Source organism: Thalassophryne amazonica, chromosome 3 (assembly GCF_902500255.1).
Source record: "Thalassophryne amazonica chromosome 3, fThaAma1.1, whole genome shotgun sequence".
Taxonomy (NCBI): Eukaryota; Metazoa; Chordata; class Actinopteri; order Batrachoidiformes; family Batrachoididae; genus Thalassophryne; species Thalassophryne amazonica.
Window position 1 is genome coordinate 40,834,768 of NC_047105.1, and position 23,654 is coordinate 40,858,421.

The 23,654-nt window shown below is 42.1% G+C and overlaps 1 protein-coding gene across 2 annotated transcripts in view; it reads right to left on the reverse strand.

Moving 5' to 3' along the window:
- Nucleotides 1-518: 518 nt before the first annotated feature.
- The window catches only part of cttnbp2nla (CTTNBP2 N-terminal like a), an 84,375-nt gene continuing 61,239 nt past the window's right edge, over nt 519-23,654 (reverse strand). The window contains exons 3-8 of one of the 2 annotated variants that reach the window (XM_034166089.1): nt 10,621-10,854; nt 4,441-4,548; nt 4,119-4,307; nt 3,866-4,036; nt 1,259-2,091; nt 519-1,228 (exon numbers count right to left, since the gene is read on the reverse strand). In XM_034166089.1, the coding sequence (XP_034021980.1) occupies nt 1,162-1,228; nt 1,259-2,091; nt 3,866-4,036; nt 4,119-4,307; nt 4,441-4,548; nt 10,621-10,854 (1,602 nt within the window). In that variant the 3' untranslated portion in view covers nt 519-1,161. Of the gene's footprint in view, nt 2,092-3,865; nt 4,037-4,118; nt 4,308-4,440; nt 4,549-10,620; nt 10,855-23,654 lie in introns of both variants that reach the window. The other variant, XM_034166088.1, reaches the window with a different exon arrangement.

Consider the following 23,654-nt stretch of genomic DNA (forward strand, 5'->3'; position numbering starts at 1 on the left):
AGGTCCTGGAGTGGCCTGGCCAGTCTCCAGACCTGAACTCAACAGAAAATCTTTGGAGGGAGCTGAAACTCCAAACCTGAAAGATTTGGAGATCTGTATGGAGGAGTGGACCAAAATCCCTGCTCCAGTGTGCAAACTTGGTCAAGAACGACAGGAAACGTCTGACCTCTGTAACTGCAAACAAGTTTCTGTACCAAATATTAAGGTCTGTTTTTCTTATGGATCAAATACTTATTTCATGCAATAAAATAAAATGCAAATTAATTATTTAAAAATTATACAATGTGATTTTCTGATTTTTTATTTTTATTGTGTCTCTCACAGTTGAAGTGTACCTATGATAAAATTACAGACCTCTCCATTCTTTGTAGGTGGGAAAACTTGCAAAATCAACAGTGGATCAAATACTTATTTGCCTCACTGTAACTTTTCTTACTTTGGTAACACTAGTCAACAGTTTGCTGTGTACTATAGTGAGAAAGAAATGCATGTAAAAGTACAAAATACTGAACACATGATAACTTTTGGAATTAATTTATTATTTGTCCTTTTCCAGAATATAAATTTCTGTAAAGATTCTGGTGAAAGGAACAGAGATGTAAGCGCACATTATTAATACGTACTTATCAAAACTGTTTGCTCAAGGAATAAAATCCAAGTTCATGTTGTTATATGTTGAAAAAACTAAAGTGTTTCCATTCTGAAACACTTCATCATGATTGTATAATATGAAAACACACTGTATAAACATAAAATTAGAATATATCTCCTGTGTAAAAGTAGAACAGATTTTATGTAAGGCGCATTTATAAAATAAATTTTACATGATATTTTAAAACATTACATGTGAGTACAGTCAGAGTATAATACTGTATATTGGTTCAATAACTACTTGTTGCATTTGGTCTCCAGGTCATTTCTTATAATAAGCAACAGTGTTTTTAAACACATTATCTCCATAAAATGTAAATGAAAACATGGATCCAGTACTCACAAAACAGTATGTCAGCCACATTTTACAATCAAATAAATAAAACACAAAGAGTGTGACATTCTAAATGATGGTTCTTTTCCAAACTGAGCACAGAGAGAGTAGCATTTATGAAAATGTTTTAATCACAATTATGGGCTGTACTTGATGTAACAAGCGGAGCAGCAAGATTAGTTAGAGGACACCACCATGTCCAGTTCTTTGACTCCATCCTGGCTGGAGGTGAGGCCACAGCTGCCAGAGAGGGGGCCGTCATGGAAGTGGGTGGCAGACCGGGGCGTGAGTGCTGGGGATGGAGGAGCCTGGGCCAGACCGGGCTTCTTTGGAGGAATTGGAGGAGGATTTCCCCTGTCCGCCCTGGAGACGGTGGGTGATCTGACCACCTGTGGAATCGCTGCCGTGGCTCTCCCTATGACTGGCGAAAGGGGCGCGGCCAGGCTGCGGTAGTCTGTACCGAAGGGTGACGTGTTTGGCGCGGCGAGCTTTGTCGAAGCGCTCTGCTGGGCAGTGGTGAAACGGGACAGGACTTGAGTGACTGTGCTCCGGGCCATCTGCTTGACTGGGCTGGCTTCTGGGGAGGAAGTGGTCACGGTGGCAAAGTCCTTTGGAGAGAGGGGAAGAGCAGGCTGGGTGACCTGGGTCTGAGTTTCTGGGTCAGCAGTACCCTGGAACTTATGACGAGCAGCGTGGAAGCGCTGGTTGATCCCAGTCTGGTAGGGGGACTGGTAGCTACCGGGGCTGAGGATACCTGATGGGTGCTTTTTAGCGATTGAAGTAACAGTACTGCAGGTAGGGAACAGGGTCTGAGTCTCTAGACCTGGGCCTCTAGAGTTTTCATTCCCATTTTCAAAGGAAGTCTTCTCTGACAGGGCACCGCCTGGATCATGGTGTCCATTTGTCTCCACTGGATAATGGTGGCCATTGGCATTTGACTGGTTTTCATCTTCCTCCATGTCTTCAATTCCAATAGTTTCTATCAACATCTTTCCTGGAGGAACTATGGTGGTCCACTCCTGTACTTCCTCCTCCACAGAAGTAAATGACCCCCTGATGTCCCCCGTCATTGTCACCTGCTCCAGCTTACTTCTCAGCTCCTGTACCTGTTGTAAATAAGAACCAAAACAAAAACAATTTTTAATGAATTTTGAGGAAATACAAGTTTAAACTAGAACGGGTACTCATAGTGTGCGACACCCTGTGCTTTACATGTTTGACACTGAGGTCTCCCATCATCCACCTTGAGCAACAGATTGCACAATGCAACACAATAACCAATACACCTTGTCTTCATCTGTGCTCCTCTGGTGGTGATAGTCGACACAGGAGGTGTGGTCAAACGCAGAATTGGTGTGTTTTTATTGTTGCGCACAAGAAAGTGTCCACCACAAAGCAGGTCGAAAGTCAAGCGTAGTGCGCTGCTTTATTTCAAGAGCACAACACTCAGACACACTTTACATAAGCAGGTTCATAGCACACGTACATGCTGGATGCCTGCACATATCAGGGAGGGGTGGAGCACTGGGAGGGAGAACCCCAGAACACCCCCCCACCACCAATACATTTCATATTTTACAAGATGCTCTCTTATTCGCTCTCTCTGTCTATTTAAAACAATAATTAAAGCAGAAGTAAACACTCATGGAAAAATAAAAATGTAATCTTATTGTTTTCGTGCTTCACCTCATGGACCTGTAGTGGTCACGGTTCACTGGGTACACTAATCACTGAACTCGCCACAAATATGTTCACTTGCGATTGCTCAATACCCCAGCTGTGGTGCTCCAGTTTAAACTAAATGGTTTATGTCGTGATATGGCGACAAAACAGCCACAAATATTGAACTGATAAAACCCGACCCCTTTGCACATAAGATAGCAACATCAACTTGGACAAGGCCCAAATGAATTTTTGTTCTGCATTTTAGATTGTGTGTCATCGATCCGCAGGACAGGGCCTGTAAATTATGCAGATTAGTTCTCTGTGATTCGGTGGTGCCACAGTATAAGAATAAGATTAACTTTATTATCCCAAAGGAAATTATTTTTGCCAGATTATCAAACAGTAAACAGTGAACATTTTTTATACAATAGGTTGAACAAATTTACATGAAATGACTGAAGAGATTTTCACAAGATGTTTGCCAATATTGCACATAACTGAGTAACTGAATAACTTATGTATTCATCCTGCAGAAGGGGGAGGAGTTACAGAGTCTGACTGCCACAGATTAGAAAGACCTCCTTTGACATTTTGTGGTGCACTTCTCAGTCTATGGCTGAAGGTGCTCTCACAGGACATCAGTGTGGCATGCAGAGGATGCTGCGTAGTTTCCTCAACATCCTCCTCTCTGACACCTCCACTATCGACTCCAGCTCAACCCCTGGGACAGAGCCAGCAGGGGAGGGCTGGTATATGGTTCTGAACAACAGTTATGCAGTTGAAACTGTCAAGTTTGATGTTTAGAGGAAACCCACGGTAAAGAAAACTAAAATGACTTCACGAGTGTTTAATAATAACCATTACTGTATCTTTAACTAGTTACTTAGAATAGAAATGATAAATATCCCTTATATATAAGCACTGGACCCAAATTTTGACCTTGATCTGTGACTGACCTTTAACTAATTTCACTTAAAATCCAATCACTTTGTCCTTGGCTGATCCCCAATTCATTTTACCATGTTTGGTGCAAATCTGATCAAACTCTGTTATTTTGTTCACACAAGCTGTAACCACAGGGCCACAACACCCGCAGCATGCAGTACTGTGCATGGGTGAAAAAAATGTGCTCAGTGTATCATTTCACACTGCAACTGGACAAAACAGGACGGCATCGTCGCAATTTGCACGTGAGCGATACATCAGTGTTCACACCTGCTGCTGCAGCTGACAGCAGTGCACTTCCTCCTTCCTCAGCCGTGAGCGGAGCTGTTCTCGCTCTGTGTCAAACTCGGCCAGCTGCTCCTCCACCCTCGCCTCCATCCTCAAGGATTTACTCCTCTCCTCCTCCAGCTCCTTTCTCAGAACCTGGCAAGCCTCCTTCTCCTGAATGGAAAAGATGGAATCCAGTGTAACATTTTGAAAATGGCCAGCAAGACAAGAAATTCAAAATTTTCTTCAGCTGCACCTTGTCCAGTTTACGGCTGAGTTCGGTCAGCCGGTGACCCTCCTCCAGAGCCCTGGAACTGGCCCACTTGCATTCTTTAGCCAAAGCGCAGGAGAGCTGTTTGTGCTGAGTGCGTTCTTCTTCCAGCTGATCAGTCACCCGCTGCTGTTCTTTTTCCAAGCGCCGGACCTGGCTACGCTCAAACTCCAGCTTCACAGACAAAAATCAGTCATTTGCTTTATTAGACTGTGTGCCTCAATTCCTGTTAAACCTCTGACAGTCTGCATGCTTACTGTGGAAGACACAGCACTTCATTATTCATTTATTGGGAATTTTGGAGCACCTGTTGTTGTAAACGCTCCCTCTCCTTCTCCAGGATGTAAGTGACATCATCTCCCTCGGCTGTGTCCTCAGCATGCCTCCTCTTTTCCTCCTCCAGATCTGCAATGACCTGAAGCCACCACAGGAGGGAGACATAATCATTAAATCATCCCCCCCTTTTTCTTTTTTTTTTTTTTTTAGCACTGAGGCCCAATTTCATTTTGAAGGAAACAGCTCTTCCACAAAAAAAAAAAAAAAGAAGTCCATTGTATTTGCACTTACGAAGTTTCACCTCAGTCTAATGGGTATCTGGTTTAATCTCACCTACATATAAAAACTATATTCTTCATTCTGTAGCCAACCTTTCAATTCCAAATGTTTGAATGTTATTTAAATTAGTTTTCTTGCAACACATGTTGTATCCTTACTATCACGGCATTCAAACACCCTGATCAATATTTTATAGTTTCAAAAGCGGTATTTTTTTAATATGGTGTCTTGTACTGTGCAAACGTTTGAAGCAATGTTATAGTTATAAATGGTTATTTCTCCTTGATTATGAAGGAAAGAGACCAATTTTGAAAGTTAGAAATTTGAAATTAAAAAAGTCACAAAATGCCAGAGAATGTGGTCTACATTATTAAAGAAAACACCATCTTAAAGAAAGCAACAGATCTGTTAAAATCAACAAAAATCTGAATCGTTTGTATTTTCACAGCTCAATGCGTAATTCTATAAAGCATAATAATCAAATACAGTGTGTCCAGAAAGTATTCACAGCACAGCAATCTTTCCACATTTTTTAATGTTACAGCCTTATTCCGATATGGATGAAATTATTTTCCCCCCCCCTCAAAATTCCACACACAATACCCCATAATGACAATGTGAAAACATTTTTTTGTTCTTGCAAATTTATGAATAATTATAATAATAATAATAAAAAAAATAAGAAATCACATGTACGTAAGTATTCACAGCCTTTGCCATGAAGCTCAAAATTGAGCTCAGGTGCATCCTGTTTCCACTGATCATCCTTGAGATGTTTCTACAGCTTAATTGGAGTCCAGCTGGTGTGAATTCAGGTAAATTGACATGATTTGGAAAGGCACACACCTGTCTACATATAAGGTCCCACAGTTGACAGCACATGTCAGAGCACAAAGCAAACATGAAGTCAAAGGAATTGTCAGTAGACACAAATCTGGGGAAGGGTACAGAAACATTTCTGCTGCTTTGAAGGTCCCAATGAGCACAGTGACCTCCATCTGTAAATGGAAGAAGTTTGGATCCACCAGGACTCTTCCTAGAGCTGGCCAACCATCTAAACTGAGCAATCAGGGGAGAAGGGCCTTTAGTCAGGGAGGTGACCAAGAACCAGATAGTCACTCTGTCAGAGCTCCAGCATTCCTCTGTGGAGAGAGGAGAACCATCCAGAAGGACAACCATCTCTGCTGCAATCCACCAATCAGGTCTGTATGGTAGAGTGGGCAGACGAAAGACACTCCTTAGTAAAAGGCACATGGCAGCCCACCTCGAGTTTGCCAAAAGGCACCTGAAGGACTCTCAGACCATGAGAAACAAAATTCTCTGGACTGATGAGGCAAAGACTGACCTCATGTTTGGAGGAAACCAGGGTCCGTTCTTACAGCGAAGCATGGTGGCAGCAGCATCATGCTGGGGGGATGTTTTTCAGTGGCAGGAGCTGGGAGACTAGTCAGGAGGGAAAGATGAACGCAGCAATGTACAGAGACATCCTGGATGAAAACCTTGAGTGGCCCAACCTGAGAGCCCCAGACCTGAATCCGACTGAACATCTCTGGAGAGAGCTGAAAATGGCTGTGCACCAATGCTCCCATCCAACCTGATGGAGCTTGAGAGGTGCTGCAAAGAGGAATGGGCAAAACTGCCTAAAGATAGGTGCACCAAGCCTGTGGCATCATATTTAAGAAGCAGGGCTGTGAAATGAAAATTGTGAAATCCAAGGAAAATTTGTAGGGGTTCTGGGGGACGCAGCCACCCAGGAGCCAGGGACTAGGGCCTGCGGGGCCCCAGAAATCAAATAAATTTTGTATCTAATGACACATTTTCAGCATCTCCTGGAAGAAAAAAAATTTCAAACGAAGTGCATATTTAAATTATCCTAGAGTCAACCTTTCATTTCAACTGTCAATGATAATGATGAAATAACAGAGTATGACATGGATGTACAACCCAATACAACCCAAGTTGATAATGCTCAAAGAACACCTGTTTGGAAAATTCAGGTGAACAAGTTAATTGGAAACAGGTGAGTGCCATGATTTGGTATAAAAGAAGCATCCCCTAAAGACTCAGCCGTTCACAAGCAAATATGGGGTGAGGATCACCACTTTGTGAACAACTGCGTGAAAAAATAGTCCAACAGTTTAAGAACAATGTTTCTCAATGGTCAATTGCAAGGAATTTAGGGATTCCATCATCTACAGTCAATAATACAATCAGAAGATTCAGAGAATCTGGAGAACTTTCTACATGTAAGCGGCAAGGCCGAAAACCAACATTGAATGCCCTTGACCTTTGAACTCTCAGGCAGCACTGCATTAAAAACCAACATCATTGTGTAAAGGATCTTACTGCGTGGGCTCAGGAACACTTCAGAAAACCATTGTCAGTTAACACAGTTTGTTGCTACATGTATAAGTGGAAGTTACAACTCTACCATGCAAAGCGAAAGCCATACATCAACAACATCCAGAAACGCAGCCGCCTTCTCTGGGCCCGAGCTCATTCAAAATGGACAGACGCAAAGTGGAAAAGTGTGCTGTGGTCTAATGAGTCCACATTTCAAATTGTTTTTGGAAATCATGGACTTCGTGTCCTCCGGACAAATGAGGAAAAAGACCATCCAGATTGTTACCAGCGCAAAGTTTAAAAGCCAGCATCTGTGATGTTATGGGGGTGTGTTAGTGCTCATGGCATGGGCAACTTACACATTTGTGATGGCACCATCAATGCTGAAAGGTACATCCAGGTTTTGCAGCAACACATGCTGCCATCCAAGCAACGTCTTTTTCAGGGATGTCCGTGCTTATTTCAGCAAGACAATGCCAAGCCACATTCTGCTCGTGTTACAACAACGTGGCTTCGTAGTAAAAGAGTGCGGGTACTAGACTAGCCTGCCTGCAGTCCAGACCTGTCACCCATTGAAAATGTGTAAATACGACAACTGAGACCCTGGACTGTTGAACAACTGAAGTCGTACATCCAACAAGAATGGGAAAGATTTCTACCTACAAAGCTTCAACAATTAGTGCCCTCAGTTCCCAAAGGCTTATTGAGTGTTGTTCAGAGGACCTCTACATCCTAGTTGAATTGGAAAAAAGTATTTTGACATTAAGCAGTTTCTATTTGGGGAAAACAAAAAGATTTTCTTACCTCTAATTTGAAGTGTATTATTAAGCTGACTGAATTGAATGCATCATGTCAGCGTTGGACTTTTAGTCTTCTTACTTTAACCGTCTGGAGTCTAATGATGCGCCCTCGTGTCAAAAGTCACATGACCTAATTAAGCTGACGTAACACAATCAGCTCCACTCTGTCTATTTGAATGCGTGTTGAAAGTGGAGACTTCAACCTCCACTCCAGTTTGTAAATTTTGTTAAGAAGCCAAGTATAACTTGAATTATGATTAATAATTTACGCAAGTTTTTTGGGGGATAATATTCTCATATTCGCTGCGTGTTTTGCAGACAGCGGCAGCAAAACAACTCATTCTTCTCCTTTCAGCTGGAGAAGCGAGAAGGCTGGAATGAAACACAACTCCCTCAGCTGCAGCAGGAGAAAGGAGTGTTACCATTGGTGGAAAAATCAGAAACTAACCAATTACATTCACCAACTTCATGTGGGTTTGATGACAACGCACAGACCCCACGTGGGTGGGTGTCTGTGTGTGCACGCACGTTTTGCGAACGGGACTTTCCTTCCGTGTCTCTCTGTCTGCGACAGCAAACAAGTAAAAAAAAACCCAAAAAATTAAGAACTAATTTTTCTTTATCACTGATGTAAAATAAACAATGATCCGCAATCCACGTAATTTGCTTGCTGAGAGAAGAAAATTGTGGTTGTGTGTGGAACAAAAAGCAGATGCAAACAGTTTTGAAAGCTATGTGATATTTGCCATGCTCGGAGTGTTTTAGTGTATGCTGTAGTTTTTTTTTTTATGTATTTAGTGCATCAAAACAATTGGCATCTTGGGACAGCGCGTCAAGTCTCTCTCTTTTTTTTTGAACAGCATGAAGATGATCGAACCACGGAGTGCGTCATCAGAGTCCGAACCAGGGCGTGATCAATCTGATGATTGATCATGCTCTGGACTTTATTGTTCTGGTCTGGACGAATGAGAACAGGTGGATTCACCGATCTGCGAGCACAGATTTGCACAGTGGACCGGACTGCGCACTTCTCATTCCATTTTCTCCAGGACTCATGCATTTCTGCTCCAGTGCCGAGTCCTGGTGCACAGAGCAGGCTCCAGCGGCAGAGAACACAGGAGTTCAGGTAGAGCGCCCCCTCGCCCCCAAAGTCCAAAACACCACCTTTTTTAGCCACAAACTCATCCAGGACAGTCTGTACCAATACCAATAAAAATGCTACAAAAAAACAAAGGAATTAGGGAAAAATACACATGGATATTGAGGTGGACTATCTGTACAAATTTTTGGAGCTTCTGATGTGCACTGAACAGGACTTGTTTTTCTGAGTGGCACAAATATAATTTGTGTGGCATCTTATTTGATGTAAATAGTCACAAAAACGCCTGAAGCATTTCCTGATTGAAGAGGAATAATGCGGGTTCTGTCCTGGTCATGGAACAACCACCAGCTCTTCACTCTCACAAGGATCCAGGAGGGTGCCTGAGAGTACGTCCATCCAGTCTACAAGTGTTCGGTGGACTTGGAGAAGGCGCATAATCGGATACACCGGGAGATACTGTGGGAGGTGCTGCGGGAGTATGGAGTGAGGGAGTCTTTTCTCAGGGCCATCCAATCTCTATACTCACAAAACAAGAGCTGTATTCGGGTGCTGAGCAGTAGGTCAGACTCATTTCCGGTGGGGGATGGCCCCCGCCAGGGCTGTACGTTGTCACCAATCCTTTTTGTGATATTCATGGACAGGATATTGAGGCGTAATCAGGGGGAGGAGGTTTCCATTTTGGTCGGCTCAGGGTCTCATCACTGCTTTTTGCAGATTGATCCTGTTAGCTTCATCGGCATGTGACCTCCAACACTCACTAGATCGGTTTGCAGTCGAGTGTGAAGCAGCTGGGATGAGAATCAGCACTTCTAAATCTGAGGCCATGGACCTCAGCAGGAAACCAATGGATTGCCTACTCCGGGTAAGGAATGTGGTCTTGCCCCAAGTGAAGGAGTTCGGTGGTCTTGTTCATGAGTGAGGGTACAATGCAGCGTGAGATTGGCCAGAGAATCGGCACAGCAGGGGAGGTATTGCATTTGCTCTCCCGTACTGCTGTGATGAAAAGGAAGCTGAACCAAAAGGTGAAGCTCTAAATCTACTGGTCAGGCTTTGTTCCTACTCTCATCTATGGTCATGAGGGTTGGGTCATGACCGAAAGAACTAGAATGCGGGTACAAGTGGCTGAAATGGGCTTCCTAAGGAGGGTGGCTGGTGTCTCCCTTAGAGACAGGTTGAAAAGCTTGATCAGCCGCTGCTCCTTTGCGTTGAAAGGAACCAGGTGAGGTGTTTCAGGCATCTGGTAAGGATGCCCCCTGGACGCCTTCCAAGGGAGGTGTTCCAGGCACCTCCATCTGGGAGGAGACCCTGGGGAAGACCCAGGACTACGTGGAGAGATTATATCTCCACAATGGCCTGGGAACACCTCGGGATCCACCTGTCAGGGGTAGTCAATGTGGCCCGGGAAAGGGAACTCTGGGGTCCCCTGCTGGAGCTGTTGCCCCCGTGACCCGATCCCTGATAAGCGGTTGAACATGAATGAATGAATAAGATTTCACAATCAAATGACAAGGATCTATTTAGTTGTCATATAATATTGTTTACTTTAACAAAATAGTTTGTGTAATAAAATTTCTCCTTAAAGATTTGGTATCCAACCCGATATCAGATATGATGGATTTTCACTGGTATCTGTATGAACTTTTAAAGACTCGATCATTGTACATATGTATTCAGAAAAGCCACCCACCCTCCTGTGCCTGCTCTCAGCTGCAGCTAGCTGAGCCAACATCTTCTCCTGCATCCTCCTGCAGTGGCTCACCACCAGTCTGAGAACCACAAGAGGATTGGAGGTGGAGGAAGAGGAGCCCAGGTCTTTTTTCTGCTCCCCAATAGCCTGGCTGTCTCTCTGCAAAGCCAGGAAGGGGTCGCTGAGGTCGTACCTTCCATAGCGCTCCTGAATGAACACATCCTGATGCTGGGCCTGAGGAGGTGAACAGAAAACGACACACAGAGAGGGTCAGTCAAAGGCAAACGCTGGAGAAACTGGATTTATTAGTGGTTTGTGGTTGTAGTGTACGTCTCTACTTTTTTTTTTTTTTTTGGTGTTGAGTTTTATTCATGGACATTCTGGGATTGTGGCCATCTGTAATGTTTAAAAGTTACATTTTTATCATGCTGATGTTGCTTTTTTATTCTCTACCTTCCACCTCAAACATGACAGCAAATTGTACTACAGTACAAACAGCAGACATGGGCGATGGCAATGTTAGAAACTGAGAAACAAGCTCACTTAAAGCTACATGCAACTTCAACCACACGTGTTACAAAAAAAGCAGCACCTGCTCCTAATTTTCATCATGCATTTGATAAGATTATTCCCTGTGACATGTCCAGCAGGTGGCAGAGGGGTACACAGTGTATGAAATAAGCAAATCATTTTGCTCTTTCTTTCCACATCATCCTCATTATATGTTCTTTTAATTTTGAGACTTACAGGATGACAGCATTTATTATTTTTGAGTTATAGGGTCAAAAACCTGAAGGGGACAGACTTGTTCATTCAGCCATTTATTTATTCACTGACTGCATCTTACAAGGTACAAACTGAGGTTTCTGCCCCAGCCGAGGAATACAGTAAATGTTTTCAAACTCAGTATCTGTCAACTGTCACGTCTGCAGTCATGAAGTCATATATTACGTTCAAATACCAGACGTTGTCATCACTCTTCTATTTAAAGAGTGAATCCAGTGCTCAGCTCAGCAAAACAGCTTCTCTAATGTTAGAATATTTAATAAATGATACAGAAACGGGAACAGAGGCTGACGAAATGCTTAACTGGGGGAAAAAAGGCTTTCACCAAGAGGAAGTAGCAACAGATGGTGTTGGTCTCTTTAGCAGAACAGCTGCTCAGGACTCTGCTGTGGCCAAGGCAGACCTGTTCTTTTTAACTCTTGACAAATGACAGATAATCGTTTCAAGATGTCTCAGGCTGAGCAGATGCCACTGGCCCTGCAGGAAGAGAGGAGGGCTGCATCAAAGCTGGCAATGTGGCATAAGCTGTGTTTGTTTGTTCTTCATGTGAACACTGGACACTGTCCGGAGTTACCCTTTCAAATTTTTGAGATTTTTAAGAAACTATTACACTATGTAACATAATTTTTGTTCCTGGCTTCTAAGTGTTATATTTCAACTGCTTATGTCTAAAGTCTATGGAAAAATCACTACACTCAGCACAAACTTTGATTTTATTTTTTTTAACGTTCTAGAAAGTTCTAAAAATTTCTTGAAATTTCTAGATAATTCTGGAAACTTCTAGAAAAGTTGCGATTCGGCTTTACTCACAGTCAAGTTGTGGACCCCGAAAGTTTAGATGACCTATAAAAGTCCATTCTGATTTGACCGTTTTTGGGAGGGATCATGATTCAGGCAATGATTTCTACTTCCTCCTCAATCCGGCTGCTGTGGGCCGCGATGAGGGCGGATGGTTTGTGTGGAAGATTCCCGACGATGCAAAGTTTTTGGATGCGACTCTTTAGATCCTTACTGCCAGTTCAGTTTGGGCCAGAATTTAATCACATGCCTGCCACACACGCGCTCGCCACATGTATGGCGGATGTTTGTGGTGAATCGTCAGTCATCTTCCACACAGACAAAGCCCTCATCGCTGACCTGCAGCAGCCAGAGGAGGAAAGAAGATCCCACACCCACTCCAGATAAAGTAATCATGACCATCTAAGAAGGAATCACACTTGAAATGGTTGAAAGTATTAAGTTTTCTTTGGTCAACTTAATTAACTTGTGGTCTCAGATGATAACTCACAGTCCAATTTTGTGGACCCCAACTCACGCAAGTTAACGGGGCTCACCTGTATATAGGACAGTGTTTTTGTGCCATTTCTTAAGTTTATCATATTTGATGTTCTACATCACTTTGTATGTTGTTGAAGTGCTATACAAGTAAAATTATTAATATTTCACATGTGGCACACAACTGGAGATTGTCAAGGTCAGATGCCTACTTCCCCCACTGGAACTACTCCATCTGGTGTACAAGAAGGGTGACACTTGGGTAGAGTATTCAGGACAAATTATAGCAAAAGAAGTAGACTACTGAAATCAGTGTGGCCATTCCTTGAATTTGTCCGATCATTTCAGTGTTGGTCGCTGCAGACAGAAGTTCCCAAATCCAGTCGTTCCTCCACTTGGTGTCTTGATGTAAATTACCATTTCAGTATTTTTCTGGTTCTGCCACAGTCAAATGACAGTAACATCATAAACAGATCCACTCACTCACTGTGAATCCTCCGGTCGGCTGGTGCTATTCACATATTGGCTCAATCAGATATTAGAAGGACTTTGCACTGGGAAGGCTAAGGTCTGTATAATCAACAGACCAAGTGATTCAGAAACTTGCATTCTCACAAACGGCTCTAGTTCAGCTTCCAGTTATAACTAGGCAAGTTCAGAGTTGCAGCACACACGTGAAAGAGGCTTTACTGAGATTTCAACTGAGAAGGATCAAGAAATTAGAGCTGTAGCCTCTCTGGCAGGTTGAGGACAAAGCTTTTGGTGTGTGAAAAGTTTAGGGCCCCTTCACACAGTGCGAATTTGGCTGATTTGTGCATGAAGCAGGAATAGTGTGCAAAAACGTGTAAAATCGTGTGGCCATTCACACTATTAAAATGACAACAGTCAGCAGACAATCACTGTCGAGCTGGCAGTGAAATTTTCTAAATGCCCCACGACTGTGGAGTCGCACATGTGGTGTGCCAGAGTGTTGACTCCCCCCCCCCCCCCCCCCACCCCCACGCGACGCATTTCTCATCTGATCATAGAGTTACATCTTGGTCTGTGCGCTGACAGGACAGGGGGCATAGCTGGCTGCCCACAGCTGTTGAGACATCTCCAGTCCACGAAACCACAGCTGCAGCACACGTCCCATGTTTTGACGGACACGTGCGCGTGTTTGCTTGTGTGGAAATACATAAAAATGGGCTGTCAGTCCGTTTGAACATGCAGCAGGCGATCTGAATGTCACGTCTGACAGGACACGCATGTTGGGCCGTGAGCAGCGCACCACAGGACCAGGACAACCCAATAGTATGACAAATACGCCACTTTCACTCACGTATCAGCAGAAATACGCTGTACCATATGCCGTTTGGTCAGTTATCACAGTGCTTTTTTCTTCTTTTTTTTTTTAGAAAATACATTTATCTGTTTATTGATTTCAGAGATTTCACACGCTCCTGTTACAAGATGGTGATTGTAGCACAGTGGCAGTGGTGGGCACAGCTACCCAAAAAACTAGCTTCCATAACAGATAATCAGCTCAGATAGTCAGCACTTCTGTCTTTGTGCGTCCTGTCCTGTGAAGCTCAATTCTCTACTCAATAACAGCGTTGCCGTGAGGCGGAGGTCTTGGAAAATAAAGCAGTGCTGACTTATGGTGTGGTTTATAAATAAAATTAATACTGATAGAATAACAACATTAATGTCAATTTTGTCATTTGTACAAAGTTAAAATATAACATATATCTTTTAATGTTGAATAATGCACTAATTCTGAATTTTTGTAACAAACACAGACAGATGGCAAAGGATTATGGGTAAAATGTGCCTCCGCTAACACTGACTGGTTGACTCATTCATTCTATGTAAACCAACAGGTTAACGTGAGGTGTGTCATGTGTTGGTGTTTACAGATAAATGTGCTTTTGTATTGTGTTTTTATTTTCAAAAAAAAAAAAAAAAAAGCCAAGTTGTAATTAGATAACCGTCTGATATAACTGGTGTCAAAATAGATAGAACACTGCCACTACTGGATGCTCAGTACTAGGGCGAATATTGCCACTACTACAAAACCGGCCAGTAGATGGCAGTAGAGACAGTGAAAACTTGCCAAAACAAAATTCCGGATAATCCCTGTCTGCTATGGATAAGATGCGTGGAATTTAGTAAACGCAAACTGAATTTTTGACATCTTATATATTACTCTGGAACAAAGACGACAGACAGTGTTTGACATAAGCAGGACTCTAATAGCAAACAGAAATCAATTGCAATGATTGCAACTGAAAATAATGGAGGAGCAACCTGGGCTTCTTCTGGCATCTTTACATAATACAAACACTACAACGTCTATAACGTCTATATATGTCTGTGTGGAGCCTGATCAGAGCGTCTCAAATGCATTTCTTCTGTAGTGAATGTACTGAGGTACCCATAAGGCACCTGGGCACAGCATGTCCATACTAAAACCTTCAAATTTAGTGCATCATTTTAAAACTAAAACATATATCTGATATTTTCACTTTATAAAACTTCAGACGTGATGTTAATTTAAATAACTTGCCTGAAATTAATTTGGTTAAAATTTTAACCATAAGTTAAAACTGTATGCCTCTGGATGACTTGGGTGATATTGCCAGCGTATCAGTATGAGGTCAAAAGAAATGAGCCTTTTTTCTTTTTTGTGACCAGTTCTCCTTTGCCTGCAGAGGATAGAGCAGTTTCTTCTAGAATCAGCTTTTCTGTTTACGGAGGATAGAACTGCGCATCTACTATAAAACAATTAACAGGTAGGTACTTAACTGATTTTAGATTTCATAGATGTTTGTAACTATTCAGCTTTGTTTACCACGTCTGCAAAAATATGTTAGCAGTCTAAAAATTATTGGACCAAAACTTATCGGAAGATAATTAGTCTGATGATGGTTTTCAAAGTTATCTGAAAAGCTAATCTGATAATGAAAACATTATCTTTGATCATTAGCGGTTAGTGGATTAGTGGAAATTTGCCCACCACTACGCAGTGGTAAAGTTTCCATCTGGTAATCAGAGCATGCGGGTTCAAATCCCGTGAGTGGCATTTTTTTTTTTACCGCGGGGTTCTGTATTGTGTCCCCTTTTATGTATCATTTATATCAACCCAGTGATTTTCGCTAATTATGTAGCTGGTTTTTATTTTATTTTCCTCCACATCAGCTTGTCCCATGGAACACAGTGCAAGGAGCTGCAGCTGTTCGCACTGTGTTCCTGCTGGAAAGACACCATCGCGTGCACGAACCGTCACACCAGCATTGTGCATGCCTGCCCGTCGGCGTGATGTTTCATGGTACGCTCATAGTTGTATGTATTCGCACTATGCATGGAGGGGCCCTTAATGTCGAGTCAAGAGTGTGAATGGGCCTGGAGACAAACACCCTCAGTTATTCCCCATCACTTAAAGTTGACACACACTTTATTAAGTGGTAACAGTTAGCTGTTATGGGCCTTTCACACTGAATGCGTCAGAAGTGTCAGAGGCATCAAGAATTGGTCTAAAAAGCATTATTTTCAATGAGACACGTTGCTTTTTAGAGGCGTCAGAAGAGTTGCGTCAAAAACCCGAGCTAAAGTGACGCTTCTGACGGGAGCGCACATTGCTGCTTGTTGGCAGGCTGACGCGGTCAAAGTTCAACCCAATCCAACTTTCGACGCTCTAAGCTATGACGTAGCTTCACGCTGTTGAATAGGAATGACACGTCGGGCCAAAACACGGAAGACTAGTGGCAGAAACAGCTGATCTCTACAAAACACATCGGTGCAGAAACCACCGATCTGTACAAAACAGAAACGTGTCACAGGACTGCTCATTTATAGAGCAGTTTTCTGAAGAAAAATCCTTGGAAATGTTTTTTTTTTTTTTTGTTACCTCAAAATTTCTGATTACTGTTAAAAAAAAGTTTAGAACACTTGTAGTTAAAATAGCTAAATAAATCAATAAATGGTTCTTTAGAAACCTTTCATCTGTAAATTGAAACCTTTCATCTGTAAATGAAAACCACCTGTTATTTCAGATTAGATCATTTCTTGTTTATTCATAAGGAACCTAGAACATTTATTTTTAAACAAATAAAATAACATGGAAATTTGCACATTTTTTAAAGTCTGGTAGATTATTTATATCTCATTTCAACCAGAAAAACAGACACTGTAAATAAATACAAATGTTTATTATAAATGCAACAGGAAATAATTGAACAGTGACTGCAGTGTGACTGTAAAGTAGGATTTCTGTGACATAAACCTCATCATGATTTTTTTTTATATATAGTCATTTCAACTTGTAATTACATCAAAATATGTAATTGCCTTTAATGCTGTTATCAGGACAGTCATTTCTAAAATATGAATTTGAGTGCAATAAGTGGAGAGCTTCTATCTGGGCAAATGTCTTTTGACTTTGATTTTGTGGACATTTAATAATCCATTCATTTATTGTTAAAATATAAAATGAAACAGCCTTTTAAAAAAATAATAAAATAGTTGCTGTTGAAAGAGCCTTTTATTTAGAAGCAGGTGATGTTATGATGAATTCTCGGGACCAGATGAAGGTCTCTTCTGCAGCTTTGAACTCTTGTGGTGTTGCTGAAGACACTTCTATTCTGAAGAGCAGAGATGTTTTCTTTCGACTGGATTTCATGGTGTACAGCTCATCAATGGAAGTTTTTGAAGTGCATCTGTATTTAGCAAATGTTCCTGATTGGGACAAATAAAAATATGTTTTAAAATATAAAGAAACTAAACAGTTTATATATATATAAAAAAAAAAAAAAAAAAAAAAAAACGGAAAAAAAAAAACGATGGGGGGAAAACAAAAAACGCCCGAAAAAAAAAGTTATTTAAAATTGAGCTTTTGTAGTCTCTGAAAAAAGCTGTAGCTTTATTTGGTAAAAATAAAAAAGACTGAACAATTTACAAATTAAAGCGTTCACTCAGATCAACTGTGCTAAAAGGCTAAGCTAACATTAGCCGATCAATAAACATTCAGTGCAGTAAACGTCATGTTTTACTTTTATATTATTCTCACCTCGATAAAGCTGCAGAACTAAACTCCACTGGTCAAACTGGGACTTCGCATATATCCAAAAAGTGGGAGATTTCGGACTGAGTGGGTTTGCTCCATTCCCCCGGCTGCCTGCCTCGCTCTGCCCAGGGCTTCTCCGTGCGGGTCGGCCCGCTGTCGCGGTTCGATTGATATCCCAAGTTGTAAGTCCTCCCTCGGTCGGCGTCACTCTGAACAGTAGCTGAAAAAAAAAAAAAAAAAAGCTTCCCCCAGCAGGGTGATGGGAAAATCGTTCTACTGCTGGTTTTTTTTAAGGTTTTTTTGTGGCTCAGGAGACGTAAATTCAAGATGGTGCTCGCTCAACTTTTTTTCGGGTTGTGGAAACAGCCAGAGTGTGACGTAGCAATTTCCACCCCCCTTGATGCTTCCGAAGCGAAGCAACAGATGTCACGTTACGACGCAATGGAAAGCGTTGATGCATCGGCCTGATAAGTTCAGTGTGAAAGGCCCATTACTCTATAATGCAGTAGACATATGTTTAATAAAAAAAAAAAAACCTCTGGAAAAGAGGCTTTTTTATGTGAATATCTAATAAATTACTCAGAACTCGAGAAGCTGATTTTTAGGAAGCTTTTTAAAAAGACTGAGTCTGACCTGAAAAGGATATTACTTTTTCCCCTGGTGGATCTGGATCAAGAGGGAGAACCAGAAATTTTTAAACTTGTGTTTTATATATTCCACGGTGGGACATCTGAGGCCTTTGTGGAGGTTTTTATTAATAACTTATTCTCGTTGCATCCAAATGAAACAGATGTAAAACACTGGCATGAACAAAATACTGTCTAATATGATGGATCACAGGTGTGTTGCCCCTCCGTTAGATTGGCAGCCTGTCCAGGGTTTACCCTGCCTCTTGCCCAATGACAGCTGTGATAGGCTCCAGACTGCCCCCCCAGTAACCCTTAACTGGAATAACTATTTAGAAAAATGAATGACTGAGGCAGGACTGACAGAAAAAAACAAGATTTCATTCTTAGCAACTCAATACAGCACTGAGAAGGACAAGTAAAACACGAGCACACAAATGCATAATCATTCCCAGTCTGACTTACATAACTTAATAGGCATCAATCATGCCGCCTAAGCGCGAGTTCTTGCATATTCTTGAAAATATAGGGACTGAGAGATATCAGTCACAGACAGACTGAAATATTTCAATGTAGATTGCAGACTTCATAAGGAGGATCAAAGACTAACAGGAAAAGCCAGCATTCCCTGGAGAATTTAAAAAAGTTAGATTTTTGACAAGTCAGCATATCAATGTGTCTTCTGTGAACCAGAATAAGTTCTAAGTCCTATATTCAATTCAATTCAATTCAATTTTATTTATATAGCGCCAAATCACAACAAACAGTTGCCCCAAGGTGCTTTATATTGTAAGGCAAGGCCATACAATAATTACGTAAAAAACCCAAAGGTCAAAACGACCCTCTGTGAGCAAGCACTTGGCGACAGTAGGAAGGAAAAACTCCCTTTTAACAGGAAGAAACCTCCAGCAGAACCACGCTCAGGGAGGGGCAGTCTTCTGCTGGGACTGGTTGGGGCTGAGGGAGAGAACCAGGAAAAAGACATGCTGTGAAGGGGAGCAGAGATCAATCACTAATGATTAAATACAGAGTGGTGCATACAGAGCAAAAAGAGAAAGAAACACTCAGTGCATTATGGGAACCCCCCAGCAGTCTAAGTCTATAGCAGCATAACTAAGGGATGGTTCAGGGTCACCTGATCCAGCCCTAACTATAAGCTTTAGCAAAAAGGAAAGTTTTAAGCCTAATCTTAAAAGTAGAGAGGGTGTCTGTCTCCCTGATCCGAATTGGGAGCTGGTTCCACAGGAGAGGAGCCTGAAAGCTGAAGGCTCTGCCTCCCATTCTACTCTTACAAACCCTAGGAACTACAAGTAAGCCTGCAGTCTGAGAGCGAAGCGCTCTATTGGGGTGATATGGTACTATGAGGTCCCTAAGATGAGAAGGGACCTGATTATTCAAAACCTTATAAGTAAGAAGAAGAATTTTAAATTCTATTCTAGAATTAACAGGAAGCCAATGAAGAGAGGCCAATATGGGTGAGATATGCTCTCTCCTTCTAGTCCCCGTCAGTACTCTAGCTGCAGCATTTTGAATTAACTGAAGGCTTTTCAGGGAACTTTTAGGACAACCTGATAATAATGAATTACAATAGTCCAGCCTAGAGGAAATAAATGCATGAATTAGTTTTTCAGCATCACTCTGAGACAAGACCTTTCTAATTTTAGAGATATTGCGTAAATGCAAAAAAGCAGTCTTACATATTTGTTTAATATGCGCTTTGAATGACATATCCTGATCAAAAATGACTCCAAGATTTCTCACAGTATTACTAGAGGTCAGGGTAATGCCATCCAGAGTAAGGATCTGGTTAGACACCATATGTCTAAGATTTGTGGGGCCAAGTACAATAACTTCAGTTTTATCTGAGTTTAAAAGCAGGAAATTAGAGGTCATCCATGTCCTTATGTCTGTAAGACAATCCTGCAGTTTAGCTAATTGGTGTGTGTCCTCTGGCTTCATGGATAGATAAAGCTGGGTATCATCTGCGTAACAATGAAAATTTAAGCAATGCCGTCTAATAATACTGCCTAAGGGAAGCATGTATAAAGTGAATAAAATTGGTCCTAGCACAGAACCTTGTGAACTCCATAATTAACCTTAGTCTGTGAAGAAGATTCCCCATTTACATGAACAAATTGTAATCTATTAGATAAATATGATTCAAACCACCGCAGCGCAGTGCCTTTAATACCTATGGCATGCTCTAATCTCTGTAATAAAATTTTATGGTCAACAGTATCAAAAGCAGCACTGAGGTCTAACAGAACAAGCACAGAGATGAGTCCACTGTCTGAGGCCATAAGAAGATCATTTGTAACCTTCACTAATTGTTGTGTGTTGGGGGGGGCGTGGCTGGATGTTTTGGTGTTCTTTTCTTTTCTTTGCTCTCCAGGTGGCATGAGGGCTGATTTGTCTGTGAAGAAGGTGCTGGCTGAAGAGTCTTCACCCTCATCAACATCATGGAAAGCACCTGTGATTGGTGCTCACGTGCAACCTGGACGACTTGCAGCTGAAGCAGATAATTGGATGGCGTTCTGCATTTAAGTCATGTGTGATTCAAGCAGAACTGCCGGGAACTCGACCTTGTGATGTTCGTTTGTGAGACGCTGAGGACCGCGCCTGGGTTTTGACACATCGAGCCCGTGAAGCAGGGAGGGGTGAGGACACATGCTGTCAGCACACACAAAAGGTAATTAAGTGTTTAAGTAATTGTTGATAGTAACTTGGAGTTTTGTTACACAGTATACTGGAATTGTGAAGAGAATTGTGCAGTTTGCTTCTCACTGCTGTGGCGTGAAGGATAAGTGATCCTCCACTTGTTGTGAGAAGCTGCTCATTTGCATAAAGTAAAAAAAGGAAACTGACCTGAGTGTGTTGCTGATAGCGTGTGTTTATTGGAAGATATAGTTGTATCTGTTGACTTACCTCACCTTCTCTTTGCTTCACAGAGAATCAGTTTGTCGTGTCCACCTGGGGGGTGTTTGGCGGTGGTAGGAAGTCCAGGAGCGCCGGCTTTAATCCTTGCGGGCGCTGGAGAGCGAGCCACGAATCACTCCACCAGAGGGACGTTGTTTTTATGATTTTACACTTTTAAGCACAGGTGAATAATAAATAGTTTCTGTTTGGAACCGCTTTCTGGTTATTTTTAGCGCTGGGTCCTGTCTGACGCAGGTCCGCTCCTCAACCTGCGTCGACACATAACACTAATGCTGTTTCTGTACTATGATGAATTCTAAAACCTGACTGAAACTCTTCAAATAGACCATTCCTCTGCAGATGATCAGTTAGCTGTTTTACAACTACCCTTTCAAGAATTTTTGAGAGAAAAGGAAGGTTGGAGATTGGCCTATAATTAGCTAAGATAGCTGGGTCAAGTGATGGCTTTTTAAGTAATGGTTTAATTACTGCCACCTTAAAAGCCTGTGGTACATAGCCAACTAATAAAGATAGATTGATCATATTTAAGATCGAAGCATTAAATAATGGTAGGGCTTCCTTGAGCAGCCTGGTAGGAATGGGGTCCAATAGACATGTTGATGGTTTGGATGAAGTAACTAATGAAAATAACTCAGACAGAACAATCTGAGAGAAAGAGTCTAACCAAATACCGGCATCACTGAAAGCAGCCAAAGATAACGATACGTCTTTGGGATAGTTATGAGTAATTTTTTCTCTAATAGTTAAAATTTTATTAGCAAAGAAAGTCATGAAGTCATTACTAGTTAAAGTTAAAGGAATACTTGGCTCAATAGAGCTCTGACTCTTTGTCAGCCTGGCTACAGTGCTGAAAAGAAACCTGGGGTTGTTCTTATTTTCTTCAATTAGTGATGAGTAGTAAGATGTCCTAGCTTTACGGATATAGACCTTGAGACCAACTGGTGCTGGTGCTTGCCTCCCCACCCAGGATTCAGTAGTGTTAAACGGATCTAGAACTCCCCCTGGAAAGGAAACCAGTCCATCGCAGATAACTTCCTCAGCCAAGGCTGGTACCCACTGACAGCTGGGTGAAGTAGGACAACATAGATATAATGTCTTATCCAAGTACACACAGAGATGTTGTGTGACCAGAAATCTAACCCAGATCTACATATTGGTAACCCAACGCCTGTCTAAGTTTGTGACATAGGATATCTTATAATTGCTCCCTAGTCCTTGTCTGCACTATTCATTAATTTTCTGCTGCTACTCTGGGTTGCAGTAGCAGTCGGCCAAGCAGCTCATCACTTTCTTATCCTAAATGTTTCACATCCAAATTACAGAACACTGGTACAACAGAAGAAAAGGTAATAATGATATTTTCCTAAACATGGCATTTCTTTGCTTGTGCAGATAAGTTTGTAGTCACTACATTTGTTTTGTCTTCTTCTTCTTTGTCTCTCGGCTGTTCCTGTTAGGGGTCGCCACAGCAGAGCAATCGTTTACATCTCACCCTGTTCTCTGTATCTTCCTCTGTCACACCAACCACCTGCATGTCCTCCCTCAGCACATCCATAAACCTCCTCTTTGGTCTCCCTCTTCTCCTCCTGCCTGGTGGCTCCATCCTCAGCATCCTTCTCCCTGAATACCCTGGGTCCCTCCTCTGCATATGTCCAAACCATCTCAATCTCGCCTCTCTGACTTTGTCTCCAAACCGTCCCACCTGAGCTGTCCCTCTGATATGTTCATTCCTAATCTTGTCCATTCTTGTCACTCCCAAAGAGAATCTCAACATCTTCAGCTCTGCCACCTCCAGCTCTGCCTCCTGTCTTTTTGTTAGTGCCACCGTCTCTAAGCTGTACAACATAGCTGGTCTCACTACTGTCTTGTAAACTTTCACCTTCACTCTTGCTGATATTCTTCGGTCACAAATCGCTCTCCACTACTTTGAACAGTTGACCCCAAATATTTAAACTCATCTACTTTTGCCACTTCTACTGCTTGTAACTGCACTATTCCACTGGGCTCCCTCCCATTCACACACATGTACGCAGTCTTGCTTCTACTGACTTTCATTCCCCTTCTCTCCAAAGCATATCTCCACCTCTTCAGACTAGACTCAACTTGCTCTCTACTCTCACTACAGATCACAATGTCATCTGCAAACATCATAGTCCATGGGGACTCCTGTCTGATTTCATCCGTCAACGTGTCCATCACCACTGCAAACAAGAAAGGGCTCAGAGCTGATCCTTGGTGTAATCCCACCTCCACCTTGTCATTCCGACTGCGCATCTCACTGCTGTCACACTATTCTTGTACATGTCCTGCACTACCCTAACATACCTCTCTGCCACTCCAGACTTCCTCATACAATACCACAGCTC